The sequence below is a fragment of the Bombina bombina genome, chromosome 3, assembly GCF_027579735.1.
Source record: "Bombina bombina isolate aBomBom1 chromosome 3, aBomBom1.pri, whole genome shotgun sequence".
Lineage (NCBI taxonomy): Eukaryota > Metazoa > Chordata > Amphibia > Anura > Bombinatoridae > Bombina > Bombina bombina.
The window spans coordinates 567,170,264-567,193,407 of NC_069501.1; the positions used below are offsets into that span (position 1 = coordinate 567,170,264).

At 41.0% G+C, this 23,144-nt stretch overlaps 1 protein-coding gene across 1 annotated transcript in view; it reads right to left on the minus strand.

Moving 5' to 3' along the window:
- THEMIS2 (thymocyte selection associated family member 2) overlaps window positions 1-23,144 on the minus strand; it is a 258,646-nt gene that overhangs the window by 16,527 nt on the left and 218,975 nt on the right. The window contains exon 5 of the mRNA XM_053705374.1: window positions 1,188-1,326. Coding sequence (XP_053561349.1) covers window positions 1,188-1,326 — 139 coding nt within the window. The remainder of the gene's footprint in view (window positions 1-1,187; window positions 1,327-23,144) is intronic.

Genomic DNA, 23,144 nt, shown 5'->3' on the forward strand with positions numbered 1-23,144 from the left:
CTAGTTAAAATAAATACAAAGTTGCCTGTAAAATAAAAATAAACCCTAAAATGGCTAAAATGTAACTATTAGTTATATTGTAGCTAGTTTAGGGTTTATTTAACAGGTAAGTATTTAGTTTTAAATAGGAATAATTTATTTAATTGTAGTTATTTTATTTAGATTTATTTAAAATTATATTTAAATTAGGGGGGTGTTAGACTTAGGGATAGACTTAGGTTTAGGGGTTAATAACTTTATTATAGTGGCGGCGACGTTGGGGGAGGCAGATTAGGGGTTAATAAGTGTAGTTAGGTTGCGGCGACATTGGGGCGGCAGATTAGGGGTTTATAAATATAATGTAGGTGTCGTGGTGTCCGGAGCGGCAGATTAGGGGTTAATAATATAATGCAGGTGTCGGCGATGCCGGGGGCAGCAGATTAGGGGTTAATAAGTGTTAGATTAGGGGTGTTTAGACTCGGGGTTCATGTTAGGGTGTTAGGTGTAGACGTAAAATCTATTTTCCCATAGGAAACAATGGGGCTGCGTTAGGAGCTGAACGCTGCTTTTTTGCAGGTGTTAGGTTTTTTTTCAGCCAGTTCAGCCCCATTGTTTCCTATGGGGAAATCGTGCACAAGCACGTTTAGCCAGCTCACCGCTACCGTAAGCAGCGCTGGTATTGAGGTGAGATGTGGCTCTATCTTTTGCTCTCCACTCACTTTTCTGAGGCTAACGCTGGGTATCAGAAAACTCGTAATACCAGTGCTGTCTTAAGTGAGCGCTGAGAAAAAAAGGCTTGTTTGCACCGCACACCATTACCGACAAAAACTTGTAATCTAGTCAAATGAATTTCGGGACGGGAGGGGCATACAGGTTACAGGGCATACGGGGGACGGAAATAAAAGCGCTGGGCTGGGGAGCCACACAAATTTGTCTTGCCCAGGGCCCTACAAATGCTAAGGGTGTCTTAAAGTGCAACACATAAAAATCTGGATTTGCACAGATCTTAGTGTTCTAAATTAACACTAATATATCTGGCGCCTAAAATAGCCGAATGCTGCTCCCCTTGGCCATATTTGGAATTTGTTTGACAAACGAATATCCAAATAATTAATTTTGCACATACCTATTAAAAATATATTACACTGTCCTTCAAAAGTGATTAATCAAATTGCTAAAGAACTTACATTCACATAGAGATAGCTTACCGTCATCAGTAGAAATACTCATCTTCAGAGGCATAGATGTGTAAGTATTCTTGTTCTGTAATGTACAACTTTCTAAGTTCTTTTTAACTGCTTCAACTGGGCAACGTTTATGTGGTACACGATCTGGTAGAGCTGGTGGCTAAAGTTGAAATTAGAAAAATATATGAATATCATAGAGTAATGAATGAAAATAAGTAATCTCAGAGCAAAATTAACTCAATTATTATAAATGTGTATCTTACTGACTCTGCATGACTAAAAGGGAAATATTAAATATTAGCTATCTGGGGAAGAAAATTAATTAAATGTAAAATCCATACAAACTTAGACGTGAAAGGAAAAGTTACAACACATTACTTAAAGTGATGATAAATCTGAGCATTTATAAAAACGCTAGGATTTACCATCATTAAAAATAAACTGTCTAAATAACACTGTCAGATGACTAGCACGGCTATTGGTTTAGGTAGAAACGTCACTTCATTGAGAGAAGAGCGATGTGACATGGGCGGCTGGAGACACTTACTTTAGCGAGCTGCCACAGAACAGGTTTAGTTTAGCACCATTTTAATAAGTGATCAATGAAACTCCAGTTAATTTTTAATGATGGTGAATCCTAGCGTTTTTTAAACGTGTGAATTTACCATCACTTTAAGCTATCCAAAGCACAAATTAATTTCCTATTTTAATATAAATTGATTTAATGATAAATTGTACAACAATGGTTAATTTTATCTTAATATTGGCATAAATATTAGCCCTTAGGACCTGATAATATTAACCTCTCCGCTCAAACGAGATAATATAAAAATGATCCTTCAGCTCTGTGAGATCCCTAGTGAAATTCTAAAAAGGCAGATTTTGCTATATTTCTTCACCATACTTCTCCACTAAAGTCTCACGCCTAGATTTAGAGTTCTGCGTTAGCCGTCAAAACCAGCGCTAGGGGGTCCTAACGCTGGTTTTTACCGCCCGCTGGTATTTAGAGTCAGTCATGAAAGGGTCCAACGCTCACTTTGCAGCCGCGACTTTTCCATACCACAGATCCCCATACGCCAATTGCGTAGCCTATCTTTTCAATGGGATCTTTCTAACGCCAGTATTTAGAGTCTTGGCTGAAGTAAGCGTTAGAAATCTAACAACAAGACTCCAGCCGCAGAGAAAAGCCAGGAGTTAAGAACTGTATGGGCTAACGCCGGTTCATAAAGCTCCTTACTACTGTGCTCTAAAGTACACTAACACCCATAAACTACCTATGTACCCCTAAACCGAGGTCCCCCCACATCTCCGCCACTCTAATAATTTTTTTTACCCCTAATCTGCCGACCACACACCGCCGCCACCTACGTTATCCCTATGTACCCCTAATCTGCTGCTCCTAACACCGCCGACACCTACATAATATTTATTAACCCCTAATCTGCCCTCCCCCCAACGTCGCCGCTACCTACTTACACTTATTAACCCCTAATCTGCCGACCAGACCTCACCGCTACTCTAATAAATGTATTAACTCCTAAAGCTAAGTCTAACCCTAACCCTAACACCCCCCTAAGTTAAATATAATTTTTATCTAACAAAATAAAATAATTCTTATTAAATAAATTAATCCAATTTAAAGCTAAATACTTTCCTGTAAAATAAACCCTAATATAGCTACAATAAATAATAATTATATTGTAGCTATTTTAGGATTAATATTTATTTTACAGGCGACTTTGTATTTATTTTAACTAGGTACAATAGCTATTAAATAGTTATTAACTATTTAATAACTACCTAGCTAAAAGAAATACAAAATTACCTGTAAAATAAATCCTAACCTAAGTTACAATTAAACCTAACACTACACTATCAATAAATTAATTAAATACAAATACCTACAAATAAATACACTAACTAAAGTACAAAAAATAAAAAAAAGAACTAAGTTACAAAAAATAAAAAAATAATTTACAAACATTATAAAAATATTACAACAATTTTAAGCTAATTACACCTACTCTAAGCCCCCTAATAAAATAACAAAGCCCCCCAAAATAAAAAGAATCCCTAACCTATTCTAAAATAAAAATTATAAAGCTCTTTTACCTTACCAGCCCTTAAAAGGTCCTTTTGCGGGGCATGCCCCAAAGAATTCTGCTCTTTTGCCTGTAAAAAAAACCCATACAATACCCCCCCAACATTACAACCCACCACCCACATACCCCTAATCTAGCCCAAACACCCCTTAAATAAACCTAACACTACCCCCCTGAAGATCTTCCTACCTTGAGTCATCTTCACTCAGCCGAGCCGAATTCTTCATCCAATCCGGGCGATGTCTTCATCCAAGCGGGGGCTGAAGAGGTCCATCATCCGGCTGAAGTCTTCTATCAAGCGGCATCTTCAATCTTCTTTCTTTCGGCTCCATCTTCATCCCGCCGACGCGGAACATCCTTCCTCCACGACGAACTCCTGACAAATGAAGGTTCCTTTAAGGGACGTCATCCAAGATGGCGTCCCTCGAATTCCGATTGGCTGATAGGATTCTATCAGCCAATCGGAATTAAGGTTGGAAAATTCTGATTGGCTGATTGAATCAGCCAATCAGATTCAAGTTCAATCCGATTGGCTGATTGGATCAGCCAATCAGATTGAGCTCGCATTCTATTGGCTGATTGGAACAGCCAATAGAATGCGAGCTCAATCTGATTGGCTGATTGGATCAGCCAATCGGATTGAACTTGAATCTGATTGGCTGATTCCATCAGCCAATCAGATTATTCCTACCTTAATTCAGATTGGCTGATAGAATCCTATCAGCCAAAATCGGAATTCGAGGGACGCCATCTTGGATGACGTCCCTTAAAGGAACCTTCATTCGTCGGGAGTTCGTCGTGGAGGAAGGATGTTCCACGTCGGCGGGATGACGATGGAGCCGGAAGAAAGAAGATTGAAGATGCCGCTTGATAGAAGACTTCAGCCGGATGATGGACCTCTTCAGCCCCCGCTTGGATGAAGACTTCAGCCGGATGATGGACCTCTTCAGCCCCCGCTTGGATGAAGACTTCAGCCAGATGATGGACCTCTTCAGCCCCCGCTTGGATGAAGACATTGCCCGGATTGGATGAAGAATTCGGCTCGGCTGAGTGAAGACGACTCAAGGTAGGAAGATCTTCAGGGGGGTAGTTTTAGGTTTATTTAAGGGGGGGTTTGGGTTAGATTAGGGGTATGTGGGTGGTGGGTTGTAATGTTGGGGGGGGGTATTGTATGTTTTTTTTTTACAGGCAAAAGAGCAGAATTCTTTGGGGCATGCCCCGCAAAAGGCCCTTTTAAGGGCTGGTAAGGTAAAAGAGCTTTACAATTTTTATTTTAGAATAGGGTAGGGAATTTTTGTATTTTGGGGGGCTTTGTTATTTTTTTAGGGGGCTTAGAGTAGGTGTAATTAGTTTAAAATTCTTGTAATCTTTTTTTATGTTTTGTAATTTAGTGGGTTTTTTTTTTGTAATTTAGTTTAGTTGATTTAATTGTAGATAATTGTAGGTAGTTTATTTAATTAATTTATTGATAGTGTAGTGTTAGGTTTAATTGTAACTTAGGTTAGGATTTATTTTACAGGTAATTTTGTAATCATTTTAACTAGGTAGCTATTAAATAGTTATTAACTATTTAATAGCTATTGTACCTGGTTAAAATAAATACAAAGTTGCCTGTAAAATAAATATTAATCCTAAAATAGCTACAATATAATTATTATTTATATTGTAGCTATATTAGGGTTTATTTTACAGGTAAGTATTTAGCTTTAAATAGGAATAATTTATTTAATAAGATTTATTTTATTTAGTTAGATAAAAATTATATTTAACTTAGGGGGGGTGTTAGTGTTAGGGTTAGACTTAGCTTTAGGGGTTAATACATTTATTAGAGTAGCGGTGAGGTCCGGTTGGCAGATTAGGGGTTAATAAGTGTAGGTAAGGTAGCGGTGATGTTTGGGGGGCAGATTAGGGGTAATAAATATAATATAGGGGTCGGCGGGGGTTAGGGGCAGCAGATTAGGGGTTTATAGGGATAACGTAGGTTGCGGCGGTTTACGGAGCGGCAGATTGGGGGTTAATAATAATATGCAGGGGTCAGCGATAGCGGGGGCGGCAGATTAGGGGTTAATAAGTGTAAGGTTAGGGGTGTTTAGACTCGGGGTACATGTTAGGGTGTTAGGTGCAGACTTAGGAAGTGTTTCCCCATAGGAAACAATGTGGCTGCGTTAGGAGCTGAACGCTGCTTTTTTGCAGGTGTTAGGTTTTTTTCCAGCTCAAACTGCCCCATTGTTTCCTATGGGGGAATCGTGCACGAGCACGTTTTTGAAGCTGGCCGCGTCCGTAAGCACCGCTGGTATTTACAGTTGCAGTGGCGTTAAATTATGCTCTACGCTCCCTTTTTGGAGCCTAATGCAGCCCTTCTGTGAACTCTAAATACCAGCGGTATTTAAAAGGTGCGGGGGAAAAAATACACGCATAGCTAACGCACCCCTTTGGCCGCAGAACTCTAAATCTAGGCGTCAGTTTGCAGTGAGTACTCATTAAACTGAAATGTTTACACTGCAGTTTAACTTGTTTTTGCCAGTTAAATAAGTCTATTTTGAATTTTGAGCAAATGTCACCTGCTGGCGAGATAAATCAGTGAGACCTGCTTGTGTAAAATCCTTACAGCATTTTACAAGAATTGTGAGAGAGCTACAGACATACCCTGGGAACTCCCTTGTTCAGCTCAGGGAACTGCCTGGTACCTCACACTTTCTAAAGCTGTGTTATATTTTACAAAAGAGAAAAAAACAAAGTGCAATGTAATTTGTAAAAGATACACAGAAATATACAAAGAATTGTACACTGGTCGGATGCTGAAAAAGCGATAGTACCACTATACTTCCGTGGTTTGAATTTGGAGCGCCCCAACCGGCTTCCTGATTGGCGGATCAGGTCAGGTGACCAGAGACACACACGCTGGCAGTGAAGACACTGTACACACGCCTAGAAGTCACGGAGAACTTAGTGTGGTAAGAATTACAGCATACAAGTCTGTCACAGATGTAGATGCATCCGTCAGAGGTTAGGTAAGACACTTGATAAAGAAATATACAACATTCAACTGACCGGTCAGTACAGAGAATGTGGTGCGTGAAGTACCTTTGGAGAACTTAAAAATATTACTATTTAAGTCACAATAGGAACTCGGAAAGGATATATCTTTGCCTTTTTCAATAGTGATTATAAACACCCTAAAAGGATACATCTTTGCCTTTTTTTATAAGTGACTTTTAAAGATCGACACATTATCAGTGTTGGATACAAAATATATAAAAAAGCCATTTTTCACCAACAGAATTATGCCAGAACTTTGCTAAATTACTGCACAAATATTATAAGCATTTTTTATCTTATGTATTATATATCTGTATTTTTATAACGAAGCTTAGTGACATACATACATTTTATTCTATTAGCTCTCACAGAGAACACTTTTATATACTGTGGGGCAAAAAAGTATTTAGTCTGCCACCAATTGTGCAAGTTCTCCCACTTAAGAAGATGAGAGAGGCCTGTAATTCTCATCATAGGTATACCTCAACTATGAGAGACAAAATGTGGAAACAAATCCACACAATCACATTGTCTGATTTGGAAAGAATTTATTTGCAAATTATGGTGGAAAATAAGTATTTGGTCAATATCAAAAGTTCATCTCAATACTTTGTTATATATCCTTTGTTGGCAATGACAGAGGTCAAACGTTTTCTGTAAGTCTTCACAAGGTTGTCACACACTGTTGCTGGTATGTTGGTCCATTCCTGCTCCTCTAGAGCAGTGATGTTTTGGGGCTGTCGCTGGGCAACACAGACTTTCAACTCCCTCCAAAGGTTTTCTATGGGGTTGGGATCTGGAGACTGGCTATGCCACTCCAGGACCTTGAAATGCTTCTTACGAAGCCACTTCTTTTTTGCACGGGCGGTGTGTTTGAGATCATTGTCATGCTGAAAGACCCAGCCACGTTTCATCTTCAATGCCCTTGCTGATGGAAGGAAGTTTGCACTCAAAATCTCATGATACATGGCCCCATTAATTCTTTCATGTACATGGATCAGTCGTCCTGTTCCCTTTGCAGAGAAACAGCCCCAAAGCATGATGTTGCCCCCCCTTGCTTCACAGTAGGTATGGTGTTCTTTGGTTGCAACTCAGCATTCTCTCTCCTCCAAACGACGAGTTGTGTTTCTACCAAACAGTTCTACTTTGGTTTCATCTGACCATATGACATTCTCCCAATCCGCTTCTGGATCATCCAAATGCTCTCTAGCATACTTCAGACGGGCCCGGACATGTACTGGCTTAAGCAGGGGGACACGTCTGGCACTGCAGGATCTGAGACCCTGGCGGTGTAGTGTGTTACTGAAGATAGCCTTTGTTACGTTGGACCCAGCTCTCTGCAGGTCATTCACTAGGTCCCCCCATGTGGTTCTGGGACGTTTGCTCACCGTTCTTGTGATCCTTTTGACCCCACGGGGTGAGATCTTGCGTGGAGCCCCAGATCGAGGGAGATTATCAGTAGTCTTGTATGTCTTCCATTTTCTAATTATTGTTCCCACAGTTGATTTCTTCACACCAAGCTTCTTGCCTATTGCAGATTCAGTCTTCCCAGCCTGGTGCAGGTCTACAATTTTGTTTCTGGTGTCCTTTGACAGCTCTTTGGTCTTCACCATAGTGGACTTTGGAGTGTGACTGTTTGAGGTTGTGGACAGGTGTCTTTTATACTGATAACAAGTTCCAACAGGTGCCATTAATAAAGGTAATGAGTGGAGGACAGAGGGGCCTCTTAAAGAAGAAGATACAGGTCTGTGAGAGCCAGAAATCTTGCTTGTTTGTAGGTGACCAAATACTTATTTTCAACCATAATATGCAAATAAGTTCTTTCCAAATCAGACAATGTGATTGTCTGGATTTGTTTCCACATTTTAGCTCTCATAGTTGAGGTATACCTATGATGAAAATTACAGGCCTCTCTCATCTTCTTAAGTGGGAGAACTTGCACAATTGGTGGCTGACTAAATACTTTTTTGCCCCACTGTATGAATATACAGGTAGCCCTCAGTTTACGCCGGGGTTAGGTTCCAGAAGGAATGGTTGTAAATCGAAACCGTTGTAAATTGAAACCCAGTGTATAATGTAAGTCAATGGGAAGTGAGGGAGTTAGGTTCCAGGCCCCTCTCAAAATTGTCATAAGTAACACCTTATGCATTATTTTTAAAGCTTTGAAATGAAGACTTTAAATGCTAAACAGCATTATAAACCAAATAAAATAATCACACAACACAGACTTCACTTGCATTTTTCTGCAAACAGTTCTTTCTATGCATTCCAATCTGGACTGATTTATAGACAGGAAGATCTTGTTCGTTTGAAATCTGCTCGATAGCTCAGGTCTGGTTAAATTGATTAATTTCAGTTTGCTTGGCTTTGCTGCAACATATGCGGACAGCTCCACCTACTGGCTATTTTAATAAATGCACTGCTTCTCAATGCTTTTCAATAGCAGTCACATGACTGGAAAAAAAGGTTGTTATTCTGAAACAGTGTAAATTGAACCGTTGTAAAACGAGGGCCACCTGTATTATTATAAGAGGTTTTTTCCCTTTAGCGATGTGTGCTAACACTAGATCGTTTTCTTAATTTTATTTTATGGAATTGAATAAATATTTGTATCTGTTTATGATATGAGATTACTCTCTTTTTTGGACTATCAGGTTATTTAAGTTATTTAATTTAATCAGGTATTACCCTTGGCGTTTATTTTATTTATACTTTTATTTGTATATTTTTTTATATATATTTTTTTATTTAATAGTTTATTATTTATTTATTATTTACACATTTATTATTTATACATCTATTCCTCTAGCTCTGTTTAGAGCGCCACTCTATTCCTCTTTTTTATATACACAGAAATATACAAGTATGATCTAAATTTGTTAAAGTAACACAGAAACTTTCCAAACATAATCAGAATTTGTAAAATTATTATTAAAACTCTAGGGGCCGATTTATCAATGTCTGGTGGACATGATCCGCTGCCAAACATCGCTGAATGCCGACAGCATACGCTGTCAGCATACACTGTCAGCATTTAACATTGCACAAGCAGTTCTGGTGAACTACTTGTGCAATGCCCCCCCCCAGCAGATTTGCAGGCAATCGGCCGCTTGCATGGGGTGTCAATCAACCCGATCGTACACGATCGGGCAGATTGATGTCTGCAGCCTCAGAGGCAGCGGACGAGTTAAGGAGCAGCGGTCCTAAGACCCCTGCTTTAACAGAGGTTTTTGGCCCAATTCGGGCCATGATAAAAAAGTCCCTAAATATAGTAAAATATAAAATAGAAAGTGCAAAGCTTAAATGTAATAATACTGAAAGGACCCAATCTGAATTGTAAAGTAACATAAAAAAACAAAGCAAAATGTATGTGTAACAAAACTCTCATATCATGCAGTGCTATATTTCACTGGGCTTGTCTCTGCTTCATTTATAGAAATGCAGAGAACACCCCTTAGACAAGTATCGCCTATAATATTTTGAGAGATCTTGCAGTGCTGAAAGGTTCCACCCTTTATGCTTTATCATTCAGTGAGTTCAGCCCCTGTGAAGTCTGCACTACAATTTATCTCCAAACAGGAGAATATGTATTATCAGGTGATAAAGCTTATTTGGAACATGTAGCTTAAGCTTTTGAAATATTATTTTAGCAATGTAATTATTATTTTAAATATATTTTAATTTAGTAATTTATGTCTAATGCTGGCAATTCCTGCTCTAATCAAATACTCAGAATCCATCTTTGCTCACTGGGTTATCTATTAACAGGATCTGCATATATTAATAGTACAGACCGTCTGTTTGAATCCTGGAACAATGAGCACCTTAATGTGCCTTTATTGGGTAAATTATCACAACCCAGAAGTTTTGACTAAACATCATTTACCCTAAACAGGTCTCCCTTCTTAAAGGGACACCTTTCTCTACCTTATGAAAGAGCAGCATTTAATCAAGTGGAACTGTTTGACTGAAGTAAAAATTATTTAAACTTAAAATAATACAGCACTATAGGCTGTGTACATCTGGTTAATATTCCTCGGCCTATAATAATGTGGATATCAACCATTGAGTAGTAGCAGGAAGTGCCTATCAGCCAATGATAGTTAGTAGAAAGTATCTATCATCCAATGAGAAACATCAGGAAGTAAAAAAGAACAATGTTGCTATATTAATTTAAATTTAAATGTAAAAATATTACTGCTGTCAGAAACACCATTTTCACCACTTTAATTTGCCTATTGTGGGCCAGATTACGAGTGGAGAGGTAGTTTGTGCTCACGTTTGAGCATTAAAACCGCTAAATTGCATTTCCTCATATTCTTCAATGGAGCCGAAAAAAAAAAAAAAAAAAAAACACCCACAAATCGCGCAAACACAATCACGATTATTTTAACATAAGAAGATCATTTTACATATTTCATAATCCAATGTTCTGCACATAGCAGAATATGAAAATTGCATAAATATATTTTTTCATCTACTTTAATGCAAAGGGCTACAATGTGTGTATATATATATATATATATATATATATATATATATATATATATATAGTGAGTGTACAACCTGTACAACAGTGTAAATTTGCTGTCCCCTCAAAATAACTCAACACACAGCCAATAATGTCTAAACCGTTGGCAACAAAAGTGAGTACACCCCTAAGTGGAAATGGGCCCAATTAGCCATTTTCCCTCCCCGGGGTCATGTGACTCGTTAGTGTTACAAGGTCTCAGGTGTGAATGGGGAGCAGGTGTGTTAAATTTGGTGTTATCACTCTCACACTCTCTCATAATGGTCACTGGAAGTTCAACATGGCACCTCATGGCAAAGAACTTTCTGAGGATCTGAAAAAAAGAATTGTTGCTCTACATAAAGATGGCCTAGGCTATAAAAAGATTGCCAAGACCCTGAAACTGAGCTGCAGCATGGTGGGCAAGACCATACAGCGTTTTTACAGGACAGGTTACACTCAGAACAGGCCTTGCCATGGTCGACCAAAGAAGTTGAGGGTATGTGCTCAGCGTCACGTTCACAGGTTGTCTTTGGGAAATAGACGTATGAGTGCTGCGAGCATTGCTGCAGAGGTTGAAGGGGTGGGGGGGTCAGCCTGTCAGTGCTCAGACCATATGCCACAAACTGCATCAAATTGGTCTGCATGGCTGTCATCCCAGAAGAAAGCCTCTTCTAAAGATGATGCATCAGAAATCCCGCAAACAGTTTGCTGAAGACTAGCAGACTAAGGACATTACTGGAACCATGTCCTGTGGTCCAATGAGACCAAGATAAACTTATTTGGTTTAGATGGTATTAAGCGTGTGTGGCGGCAACCAGGTGAGGAGTACAAAGACAAGTGTGTCTTGCCTACAGTCAAGCATGATGGTGGGAGTGTCATGATCTTGGCCTGCACAAGTGCTGCTGGCACTGGGGAGCTACAGGTCATTGAGGGAACCATGAATGCCTACATGTACTGTGACATACAGAAGTGGAGACTGGGCCGCAGGGCAGTATTCCAACATGATAACAACGCCAAACACACCTCCAAGACGACCACTGCCTTGCTAAAGAAGCTGAGAGTAAAGGTGATGGACTGGCCAAGCATGTCTCCAGACCTAACTCTATTGAACATCTGTGGGGCATCCTTAAATGGAAGTTGGGGGAGCGCAAGGTCTCTAACATCCACAAGCTCCATGATGTCGTCATGGAGGAGTGGAAGAGGACTCCAGTGGCAACCTGTGAAGCTCTGCTGAACCAATGCCCAAGAGGGTTAAGGTAGTGCTGGAAAATAATGGTGGCCACACAAAATATTGACACTTTGGGCCCAATTTGGAAATTTCACTTAGGGTTGTGTACTCACTTTTGTTGCCAACGGTTTAGACATTAATGGCTGTGTGTTTAGACATTAATGGCAATAGGATTTAAGCAGCTCTAATTCTATTGGATGATGAATCAGCCAATAGAATGAGAGCTGCTTAAATCCTATTGGCTGATTTGAACAGCCAATAGGATTTAAGCAGCTCTAATTCCTATTGGCTGATTCAATTTTTCAGCCAATAGGAATGCAAGGGACACCATCTTGGATCACGTACCTTGCATTGAAGATTCAGTGTACTGCGGCGACCATATGAAGAGGATGCTCTGTGCCGGACGTCTTCAGGATGGACCCACTCCGTGCAACTGGGATCAAGATAGAAGATGCCGCCTGGATGAAGACTTCTCGTCTCTTGGATGAGGACTTCGCCGCCAGTATGAAGATTGAAGAGGCCATCTGGACAGAGCATATGAGTGGAGTGGAGCGGTGAGAATCTCTGCTCCTTGTTCACGGAGCTGTTCACCCCTCCGCTCCCCCACTCAAAGCCGCACCAGGCCGCTATGCTCATTATCGCTCAGCGCTCAACGCAAATTGTATCCCGCTCCACTCAAATTGCCCTCCCGCTCACTACAAAAAAGGAAAAACATCTGCATGGCCAATTGGCCATGTATTTAAACTGACAGTTTACCCAAAAAGTGAGAAAAAAATACAATCTTGATCAGATGATGATGATGTATATACAAAGCAAATCTGAGCTCAGAATTAATAATATTAACAACTCTCTTATAATTTATAAAAAGTTGTGGCCACAAACCACAATCACATATAAACATAAAACCTTCCGTGGTAAAAGGCTCCGTAATACGGAGAATACGTAATAAAAGAGAAAGTTCCAATGAATTATCAGGCACAAGTTGACGTGTTTAATTGAAGCCCAGTAGCCCACAGTTCACCTCACATTAGTATTAGTAATGCATTGCTCACACAGACTCAGTTCACAATTCTACATTAGTATTATTGAACTGTCTTTGTGCCATAATTTGTATACGTCACCAAATACAATTGTGAACTGTTACTATACTGTGGGGGCATTTTATATGATAACTTGTGCCATACAGTACTATGGCACAAGTAATCGTATAAAATGCCCACAGTATAGTAACAGACAGTTCACAATTGGTGTCGACTCATGACGTATCCAAATTATGGAACACAGTTTAAATATGTAGTGCTGCTTCTAGAATCTACACACTGTAGTGTACAGCCAGTGGATGCATTGCTGAGTTATTGCCGGGTGGGGGATGGGTGACACTTGCCTTAGGGAGGATAACGGGTCCGGCGGGACTCGGACATCTGCTCTCCATAACCGTTACTCCGTATCGTCTTCAGTCCTTCCAAGCGGAAGGATCTGTGTATCCACACGTGTGTTTTGTCACGTGTGACTGTTACACCAATCGGGGGCTCTGGGTCACGATTCCTCCTCTCTGCCTCTGATAGCTTCCAATAGGCTTGGTAGAGGGACAGCTTTAACAGCTGTTTAGTGTTTAATGAATTGAAGTGGGTATTATAGTCCGTGAACATTCACTTTGATGTTGGATAAATGGCTATACCTACTAGTAGTATCTACCTAACCTACCTACCTATAATGGCAGAATAATTTGTATTACGGAGCCTTTTACCACGGAAGGTTTGATGATTATAAGTTTGCCACAACTTTTTATAAATTAGAGAATCGTTAATATTAATTCTGAGCTCAGACTTGCTTTGTAATATACAATACACTCACAATCATCATCTGATTTAAGATTTTTTCATAATAGATTAGACTTATGTAATGAATTATCATCCTAATCTTTTAACCACCAAATATGACTAGTTTAAATGTATAACTTTACTGTATACTTGTATATACAGTTTGAGTGCTTCTGTAATAAGCAGTTAAACTTCACTCAGGTCAGGATAATTTAAAACTTATTATTTAAACTTTAAATAATATGTTTTAAATTATCCAGTCTAATTGCTTATTACAGAAACACTCAAACTGTATAAATTAAATAATACACAAATATAAAAGTAACAATGATATATAGGGTGTAATGATATAAGGATATGGATTATCTGTGGGAGTCCTCCTCAATTCCAGTGATTGAAGTGATTCAAGGGGTTTCTTGCCTCAAAAACAAAATAAGAAAATATAGTGCAATACAATTTAGCGAAAAAACATAATTTATGCTTACCTGATAAATGTATTTCTCTTGTGGTGTATACAGTCCACGGATCATCCATTACTTGTGGGATATTCTCCTTCCCAACAGGAAGTTGCAAGAGGATCACCCACAGCAGAGCTGTCTATATAGCTCCTCCCCTAACTGCCATATCCAGTCATTCGACCGAAGACAAGCAAGAGAAAGGAGAAACCATAGGGTGCAGTGGTGACTGTAGTTTAAAGTTAAAAAATACCTGCCTTAAAATGACAGGGCGGGCCATGGACTGGATACACCACAAGAGAAATAAATTTATCAGGTAAGCATAAATTATGTTTTCTCTTTTAAGGTGTATCCAGTCCACGGATCATCCATTACTTGTGGGATACCAATACCAAAGCTAAAGTACACGGATGAAGGGAGGGACAAGGCAGGTACTTAAACGGAAGGTACCACTGCCTGTAAAACCTTTCTCCCAAAAATAGCCTCTGAAGAAGCAAAAGTATCAAATTTATAGAATTTTGGAAAGGTATGAAGCAAAGACCAAGTCGCCGCCTTGCAAATCTGTTCAACAGAAGCCTCATTTTTAAAGGCCCATGTGGAAGCCACAGCTCTAGTAGAATGAGCTGTAATCCTTTCAGGAGGCTGCTGGCCAGCAGTTTCATAAGCTAAGCGTATTATACATCTTAGCCAAAACGAAAGAGAAGTTGCCGAAGCCTTTTGGCCTCTCCTCTGTCCAGAGTAGACAACAAACAAAGCAGATGTTTGACAAAAATCTTTAGTAGCTTGTAAATAATACTTTAAAGCACGAACCACGTCAAGATTGTGTAATAGACGTTCCTTCTTTGAAGAAGGATTAGGACACAATGACGGAACAACAATCTCCTGATTGATATTCTTATTAGATACCACCTTAGGTAAAAACCCAGGTTTGGTACGCAAAACTACCTTATCTGCATGGAAAATCAGATAAGGGGAATCACATTGTAAGGCAGATAACTCGGAAACTCTACGAGCCGAGGAAATAGCTACCAAAAATAGAACTTTCCAAGATAAAAGTTTGATATCTGTGGAATGAAGAGGTTCAAACGGAACCCCTTGAAGAACTTTAAGAACCAAATCTAAACTCCATGGTGGAGCAACAGGTTTAAACACAGGCTTGATTCTAACTACAGCCTGACAAAATGCCTGAACGTCTGGAACATCCGCCAGATGCTTGTGCAAAAGAATAGACAGAGCAGAAATCTGTCCCTTTAAGGAACTAGCTGACAATCCTTTTTCCAATCCTTCTTGGAGAAAAGATAATATCCTGGTAATCCTGACTTTACTCCATGAGTAACCCTTGGATTCACACCAATAAAGATATTTATGCCATATCTTATGATAGATTTTCCTGGTGACAGGCTTTTGTGCCTGAATTAAGGTATCAATGACTGACTCGGAGAAGCCACGTTTTGATAAAATCAAGCGTTCAATTTACAGGCAGTCAGTCTCAGAGAAATTAGATTTGGATGGTTGAAAGGACCCTGAAGTAGAAGGTCCTGTCTCAGCGGCAGAGTCCATGGTGGAAAGGATGACATGTCCACCAGATCTGCATACCAAGTCCTGCGTGGCCACGCAGGCGCTATCAAGATCACCGATGCTCTCTCCTGCTTGATTTTGGCAATCAGACGAGGGAGCAGAGGAAACGGTGGAAACACATAAGCCAGGTTGAAAGACCAAGGTGCTGCTAGAGCATCTATCAGTGTCGCCTTGGGATCCCTGGACCTGGATCCGTAACAAGGAAGTTTGGCATTCTGGCGAGACGCCATGAGATCCAGTTCTGGTTTGCCCCAAAGATGAATCAATTGTGCAAACAAATCCGGATGGAGTTCCCACTCCCCTGGATGAAAAGTCTGACGACTTAGAAAATCCGCCTCCCAGTTCTCTACACCTGGGATATGGATAGCTGATAGGTGGCAAGAGTGAATCTCTGCCCAGCGAATTATCTTTGAGACTTCTAACATCGCTAGGGAACTCCTTGTTCCCCCTTGATGGTTGATGTAAGCCACAGTCGTGATGTTGTCCGACTGAAATCTGATGAACCTCATTGTTGCTAGCTGAGGCCAAGCCTGAAGAGCATTGAATATCGCTCTTAGTTCCAGAATGTTTATTGGAAGGAGTGTCTCCTCCTGAGTCCACGATCCCTGAGCCTTCAGGGAGTTCCAGACTGCCCCCTTTGGACAGGTGGACCCGAGATAGCCACCAGAGAAGAGAATCCCTGGTCTCTTGATCCAGATTTAGTAGAGGGGACAAATCTGTGTAATCCCCATTCCACTGACTGAGCATGCAGAGTTGCAGCGGTCTTAGATGTAGGTGTGCAAATGGCACTATGTCCATTGCCGCTACCATTAAGCCGATTACTTCCATACACTGAGCCACCGAAGGGCGAGAAGTGGAATAAAGAACACGGCAGGAATTTAGAAGTTTTGATAACCTGGACTCTGTCAGGTAAATCCTCATTTCTACAGAATCTATTAGAGTTCCCAGAAAGGAGACTCTTGTGAGAGGGGATAGAGAACTCTTTTCTTCGTTCACCTTCCACCCATGCGACCTCAGAAATGCCAGAACTATGTCCGTATGAGACTTGGCAATTTGGAAATTTGACGCCTGTATCAGAATGTCGTCTAAATAAGGGGCCACTGCTATGCCCCGCGGTCTTAGGACCGCCAGAAGTGACCCCAGAACCTTTGTAAAGATTCTTGGGGCTGTAGCTAACCCAAAGGGAAGAGCTACAAACTGGTAATGCCTGTTCAGGAAGGCAAACCTGAGAAACCAATGATGATCTTTGTGTATCGGAATGTGAAGATAAGCATCCTTTAAATCCACTGTAGTCATGTATTGATCCTCCTGGATCATAGGTAGGATGGTACGAATAGTCTCCATCTTGAATGATGGGACTCTGAGGAATTTGTTTAAGATCTTGAGATCTAAAATTGGTCTGAAGGTTCCCTCTTTTTTGGGAACCACAAACAGATTTGAGTAAAATCCCTGTCCCTGTTCCTCCTTTGGAACTGGACTGATCATCCCCATAACTAGGAGATCTTGAACACAGTGTAAGAATGCCTCTCTTTTTTATTTTTTTTTATTTTTTTTTATTTTCAAACAAGCTTTATTAAATCAAAATAAAATTAAGTTCCATACATACAGTGATAAACTTTAAATAATCTTTACATAGCAGACATTAAGAAAAGTGTATAGTTCACATAAAACAGTGTATGCTACTCCAATCTATACAAACTCCCATCTTTGGGACTTCGCTGTACGTCTTGATAAACTTTGAGCTTGTGGTGTTTTTGAATTTTTATTTCTTTACTCCTCTCTCTCCCAAACAAGATAGGAAATGAATATTGTAATGTTGTGTGTCAACAAGCAAAGCAAAACAAAACAAAACAATACAGAAAAAAAAATAAAAAAAAAATGGGGGGGGGGGGAAGGGATCATTCATAGGGTAAGGGGGGAAGGGCTGGGGGAACTGTGGTTGTCCCTTCAGGTTAGTCTCAATTTGTTAAATTTCTAGACCTTACCAGACTGCCAGCATCATCTCATGTGTACCTAACTTGTTAGTTTTGTAGTAATGAAATCTTTCTAGTGCAAGCAACTCTTCTACCGTGTGCACCCACTCCTCAATTGTCGGTACTACTCCCGATTTCCACCTCCTTGGTATCAGTTTTTTGGCTCCCATGAGCATTAAGAGCAGTAGTGCCTGGGTGTGCGCAGCTTTGACCTTGGGCAAATGAAAAAGAAGGATAGCTTCTGGAGTGTGTGGGATTGCTAGTTGCAACTTGTCTGATATGGTACTGATGACAACTCGCCAGAAGTCTAATATTTTTGGGCAAGTCCACCAGATGTGCAAGAGCGTGCTAAGCTCGCCACAGCCCCTCCAGCACACAGGGCTGACTGCACGGAAGCACCTATGCAGTCTAGTAGGTGTCAGATACCATCTACTTGTCAATTTTATGTGAATTTCCTGCACGTTGGCAGATATAGAAGAACGTTTAGTGAGGGGAAAAGATCTGAGCCAGGTGTCATCATCTATATCCCTGCCTAGCTCACTGTTCCAGGCCGAGGTGTAGGAGGGGAGGGTTGCGTCGGGAGGGGTGGTAAGGAGCCTATATATCAGTGATATTAGATGCCTGGATGGGTTATGAGTCGTGCACAAACTCTCAAAGGACGTGAGTTCTTGCATGAAATGTGCTCTGCTCTTGTGGTGTGTAAGGTAATGTTGTAGTTGGTTATATCTCATCCATGATTGGAACAGGTTTCCAAATTTCTCTACCATTTCGTGCAGGGGTAGTAGTTTACCATTCACTACTGCGGAGCATAGGGTGCCTTCTCTCAAAGGGTAAGGTTTGCTCAACTGAGTGCCTAAGCACGAATATGGGAGTTCCGGGTTTTCAATTATAGGTAAAAGGGGGGATTGCCCCGGGGATATATGTGTACAAGTATTAATTGCACCATCCCACACCCTGAGTGTTTCTGCAAGGCAGCCAAACCTGCCTATAATTTTTGGTCGGTGCAATGGGGACATAAATGCCAGTGTGCCTACATTGTTGAGATTGAGTATTTGCCCATCAAGACGTACCCATGCTTTGTGAGGGGAGTTGTGTGCCCATTCTACAATCCTTTGAAGAAAAATAGCTCGTCTGTATGTTGCTAACTCCGGGAAACCCAAACCCCCCTTGTCTCTTGACATGTAAAGAGTTTTTCTGGCTATGCGTGGTTTGATGTTGTTCCAAATAAATTGCTCTAGTAGCTTTTGGAGCTGTTGAAGGTAGCCCTTTGGGATGGGGATTGGGAGTAGGATGTATAAAATGCGGGGGAGGATATTCATTTTAATAATCCCAATTTTACCCAACCATGATAAAGTCTTGTTCCTCCAGGAGGAAAGATCTTTAACTATTTCTTCTTTCAGTGTGACATAGTTTAGCTTAAATAGGTCACGAGGGTCTTTAGTAAGAGAAACCCCTAAGTATCGTAGGCTTTTTTGCGCACAAGGTATTGAAAAAGCCTTGCATAATGTCTGCAGGTGGTCATCTGGGGCAGTAATGTTTAGGACTTCCGATTTCGTGATATTGACATGGAAGTTTGACAGGGAGCCGTATGTCTTTAGTTCCCGCAGAAGTGCTGGGATAGAGGTGTCTATGTTGGTCAGTGTGTATAAAATGTCGTCCGCGTACAAGGCTTGCTTGTACTCGGACCCCCCTAATTTTATGCTTGAGACTCTATGGTTGTTTCGAATTTTTTGAGCCAGCGCCTCTATAGAGAGGGCAAATAGCAATGGGGAAAGGGGGCGCCCCTGTCTTGTCCCATTTGATATAAAGAAAGTATCAGAGAGTGTGCCGTTAATTCTGACTTTCGCATTTGGTTCCGAGTATAAGGAGAACACCAGGTTCGTAAAAACGCTCCCGAAGTTCATGACCTTCAGGACCCGACGCAGAAAAAGCCAGTCGATCCTGTCGAAGGCCTTCTCCGCGTCGGTCGAAAAAAGCACCATGGGTATCCCCTCATTACGGGCGTATTGAGTCAATTGCAAGATTTTACAGGTGTTATCCCTTGCCTCCCTTCCTGGGACAAATCCCACCTGGTCAGTGGAGACAAGGGCTGGGAGATATTTATTGAGGCGCTGGGAAAGCACTTTGGCCAGTATCTTTACATCGGCATTTAACAGCGATATCGGTCTGAAGTGTTCTGGTGAAGAAAGGGACTTGCCAGGTTTAGGTATTACAGTGATGTGTGCCTCTAGCATTGAACGAGACAGTTGAGGAGATTCAATCAAGCTATTAAAGAGTTGGATCAGATTTGGGGTGAGTATACTGAGGAAGGTTTTATAGTATTTAATGGTAAGCCCGTCTGGGCCCGGACTCTTTCCATTGGGGAGATCTTTGATAGCATGTGAAAGTTCTTCTAAAGTTATAGGAAGGTCAAGTCTGTCTGAGTCCTCGTTAGATAAACAAGGTAGGTTTAAAGGGGCTAGGTAGTCATCTATTTGCCTCTCCCTCTCTAACACTTGAGCTGAGGTGTCATCATTTTTATTAATGTTATATAGGGCTGTATAGTAGGTGTGAAATGCACCCGCTATCTGCCTGCTGCTTTTTAGTTTGGTACCATCTCTACTCGTTATACTGTGGATGTGGGAGCGGAGTTGTTGCCGTCTTATAGAGCGGGCCAGGAGCTTCCCTGGTTTGTTGCTATTTTCATGGTAGCGTTGCTTAATGGATAGCATCTTATTCTGATAAGCTCCGGTAAGTAGCTGTTTAAGGTCTGCCCTGACGCTATTAAGTCTCTGTATCGTCTCGTCATGTGTAGTGTTTTGTTTATGTCGGGATTCTAGTTCTGATATCTCCTCCAGAAGGGCTATGTGTTTGGCTCTGTACTGTTTGCGCAGTCTAGCAGCGTGTTTTAGGAATTCACCGCGCATTACGCACTTATGAGCGTCCCATGTAGTGTTTGCTGATGTGAGATCAGGAGGATTATGTAAGAAGTATTCAGCTAGTGATTTGTGTAGTTCTGCCTTAACTATAGGGTTTTCTAGGAGAGCGTCGTCTAATTTCCAGATGAATGATGTGGGTGGGATGTCTGGCCAGAGTACCTGACATGTGACCGGGGCATGGTCTGACCAAGTGATGTGTCCTATTTTGAAGCTACCTATCATGTCTAGACCCACTGAGTCTGTAAATATGTAATCTAGGCGCGAGTATTTGGCGAAAGGGTGGGAGTAGTAGGTAAAGTCTTTTGATGTAGGGTTCATCACCCGCCACGGATCATGGAGATGTAAGTCCATAAGTGTTTTTCTAATTGATTTAAGTGTTTTGCCACCTATTCTTGTACTGCCATTAGAAGTATCGAGTAGTGGTTCCAAAGGAACATTGATGTCTCCTGACATAAAGATAGGGCCTTTTGCATTGTCCAATAGGGACTTTGACAATCGCTTAAAAAATAAATGCTGATTCGTGTTTGGCGCATACACCGATACAAGAGTGATCGGGTGTTCAAAGAGGGTACCTGTCAGTATCAGAAAGCGCCCCTCCGGGTCCCTTTCTATGTGTGTAGGTTTAAAAGGGATGATGTGATGTAGCAGTATGCCTACCCCATTTCTCTTTGTCGTGCCGGACGCCAGAAAGGCAGTGGGATATTGTCTATTATACCATTTAGGTTCCTTGCCTCTCTGGAAGTGCGTTTCCTGCAAGAACAAAACATGGCTGTGTAAATTTTGGAGATCTCTAAAGGCGATAGAGCGCTTACCCGGACTATTAAGCCCCTTAGCGTTAATTGTGGTAAAGATGAGGCTATGGGTGTGGAATTTGCTGGCTCGTCCACACATCTTGCTGATAGAGAAGGGAGGGTATAGGGTTGGAAATGAGTCAGGGGAAGGTGGGGTTTTAGGGGAATTGAGGGGGAAGAAAAAAAAAAATTAAACTGTTGCCTAACACTCTAAGCAAACACAATACTTTATATAAGCAAGTTGAGTAGTACACAAAATTCAACAATAATTCTGCAAGATTGAAAGATAAAAAGACAAAGTGTTAAACAGGAAAAAGAAAAAAGAGAAACCAAGAACAGGAATTAAAAGTTCTAGAAGGTGACTTTGAGGTTAGTAACCCTGGAAATGGAGCAACGACAAGGAGTATTACTGAACCTGTAAATCCTCTTATAGAGGATCCAGGCGATGGAGTGGCCCCAGGGACCGAGATATGTAGTGGTGGGGGGGGGTTTGGGGATATAGTTGTTCAATAATTAAGGGAATATTCATTTAGGCAGTCATATAAGGTCTTATAGACCAAGGGCCCGTTTCTTGTGATAATCGGGTAAGTTTAATTAATTGCCCAGGTGGGAGTACCGGGAGGGGGGGTTAGGTCAAGTGTGTATACCATGATTACCAGGCCGTGAAAGGGGGGGGGGCGCCAAGGTCAAGGCGACAGGGGATTATATTGAAATTCTGATTAGTTAGATTCTTTGTATTTTGGTAAAGTTGGGCAGGGGGCGGCAGTTCCTCTGAAGAAGGTGATTATCATAATTGGGCATCGTTCTAGGGGCAAGTACCTCAGAATGGATGAAGCCCCATTCTGCGGCGAGGCTTGAAGATTATAGTAAACAATGAGGTAATTAACAGCAAACTGGGACACAAAGAAAACGGTTACCTCGAAAAACATAAACCAATAAACAGAAAACTGTAACAATGACAATGCATGTCCTACATCTAATCAAATGTAACAGGTTGATTTTTACTGTGGACATGAATCACATAGGGCCCAAGATTCTGTAGCACGCTGTGCAGTCAGATGTTCTGTTCAGGTAGGGCAACAGAGTGAGCCAAGTCTTTTGCATGGAAGTGAATAACTGAGTAATAGTCTTGGCTTTCAAATCCCCTCAATTTTGCTTAGAAGAGGACGTGGACTCTAGGAAATGGGGTCCCAGCTCTCACCAGGCAATCAACAGCAAACTGGGATACATAGAAAACAGTGACCACAGGAAACTTGAACTAATAAACAGAAAACTGTAACAATGTCATTGCCTGTCCTGCATCTATTCAAATGTAGCAGGATGATTTTTACTGAGGATATGAGTCACTTAGGGCCCAAGATTCTGTAGCAAGCTGTGCAGACAAAAGTTCTGTTCAGGTAGGGCAACAGAGTGAGCCAAATTTTTTGCATGGAAGTGACTGAGTGTAAGTCTTGGCTATCGAATCCCCTCATTTTGCTTAGAAGAGGATGTGGACTCTAGAAAATGGAGTCCCAGCTCTCGCCAGGCAAGAAAAGTCAGGTTTCTCAAGTAATTTTTAGTT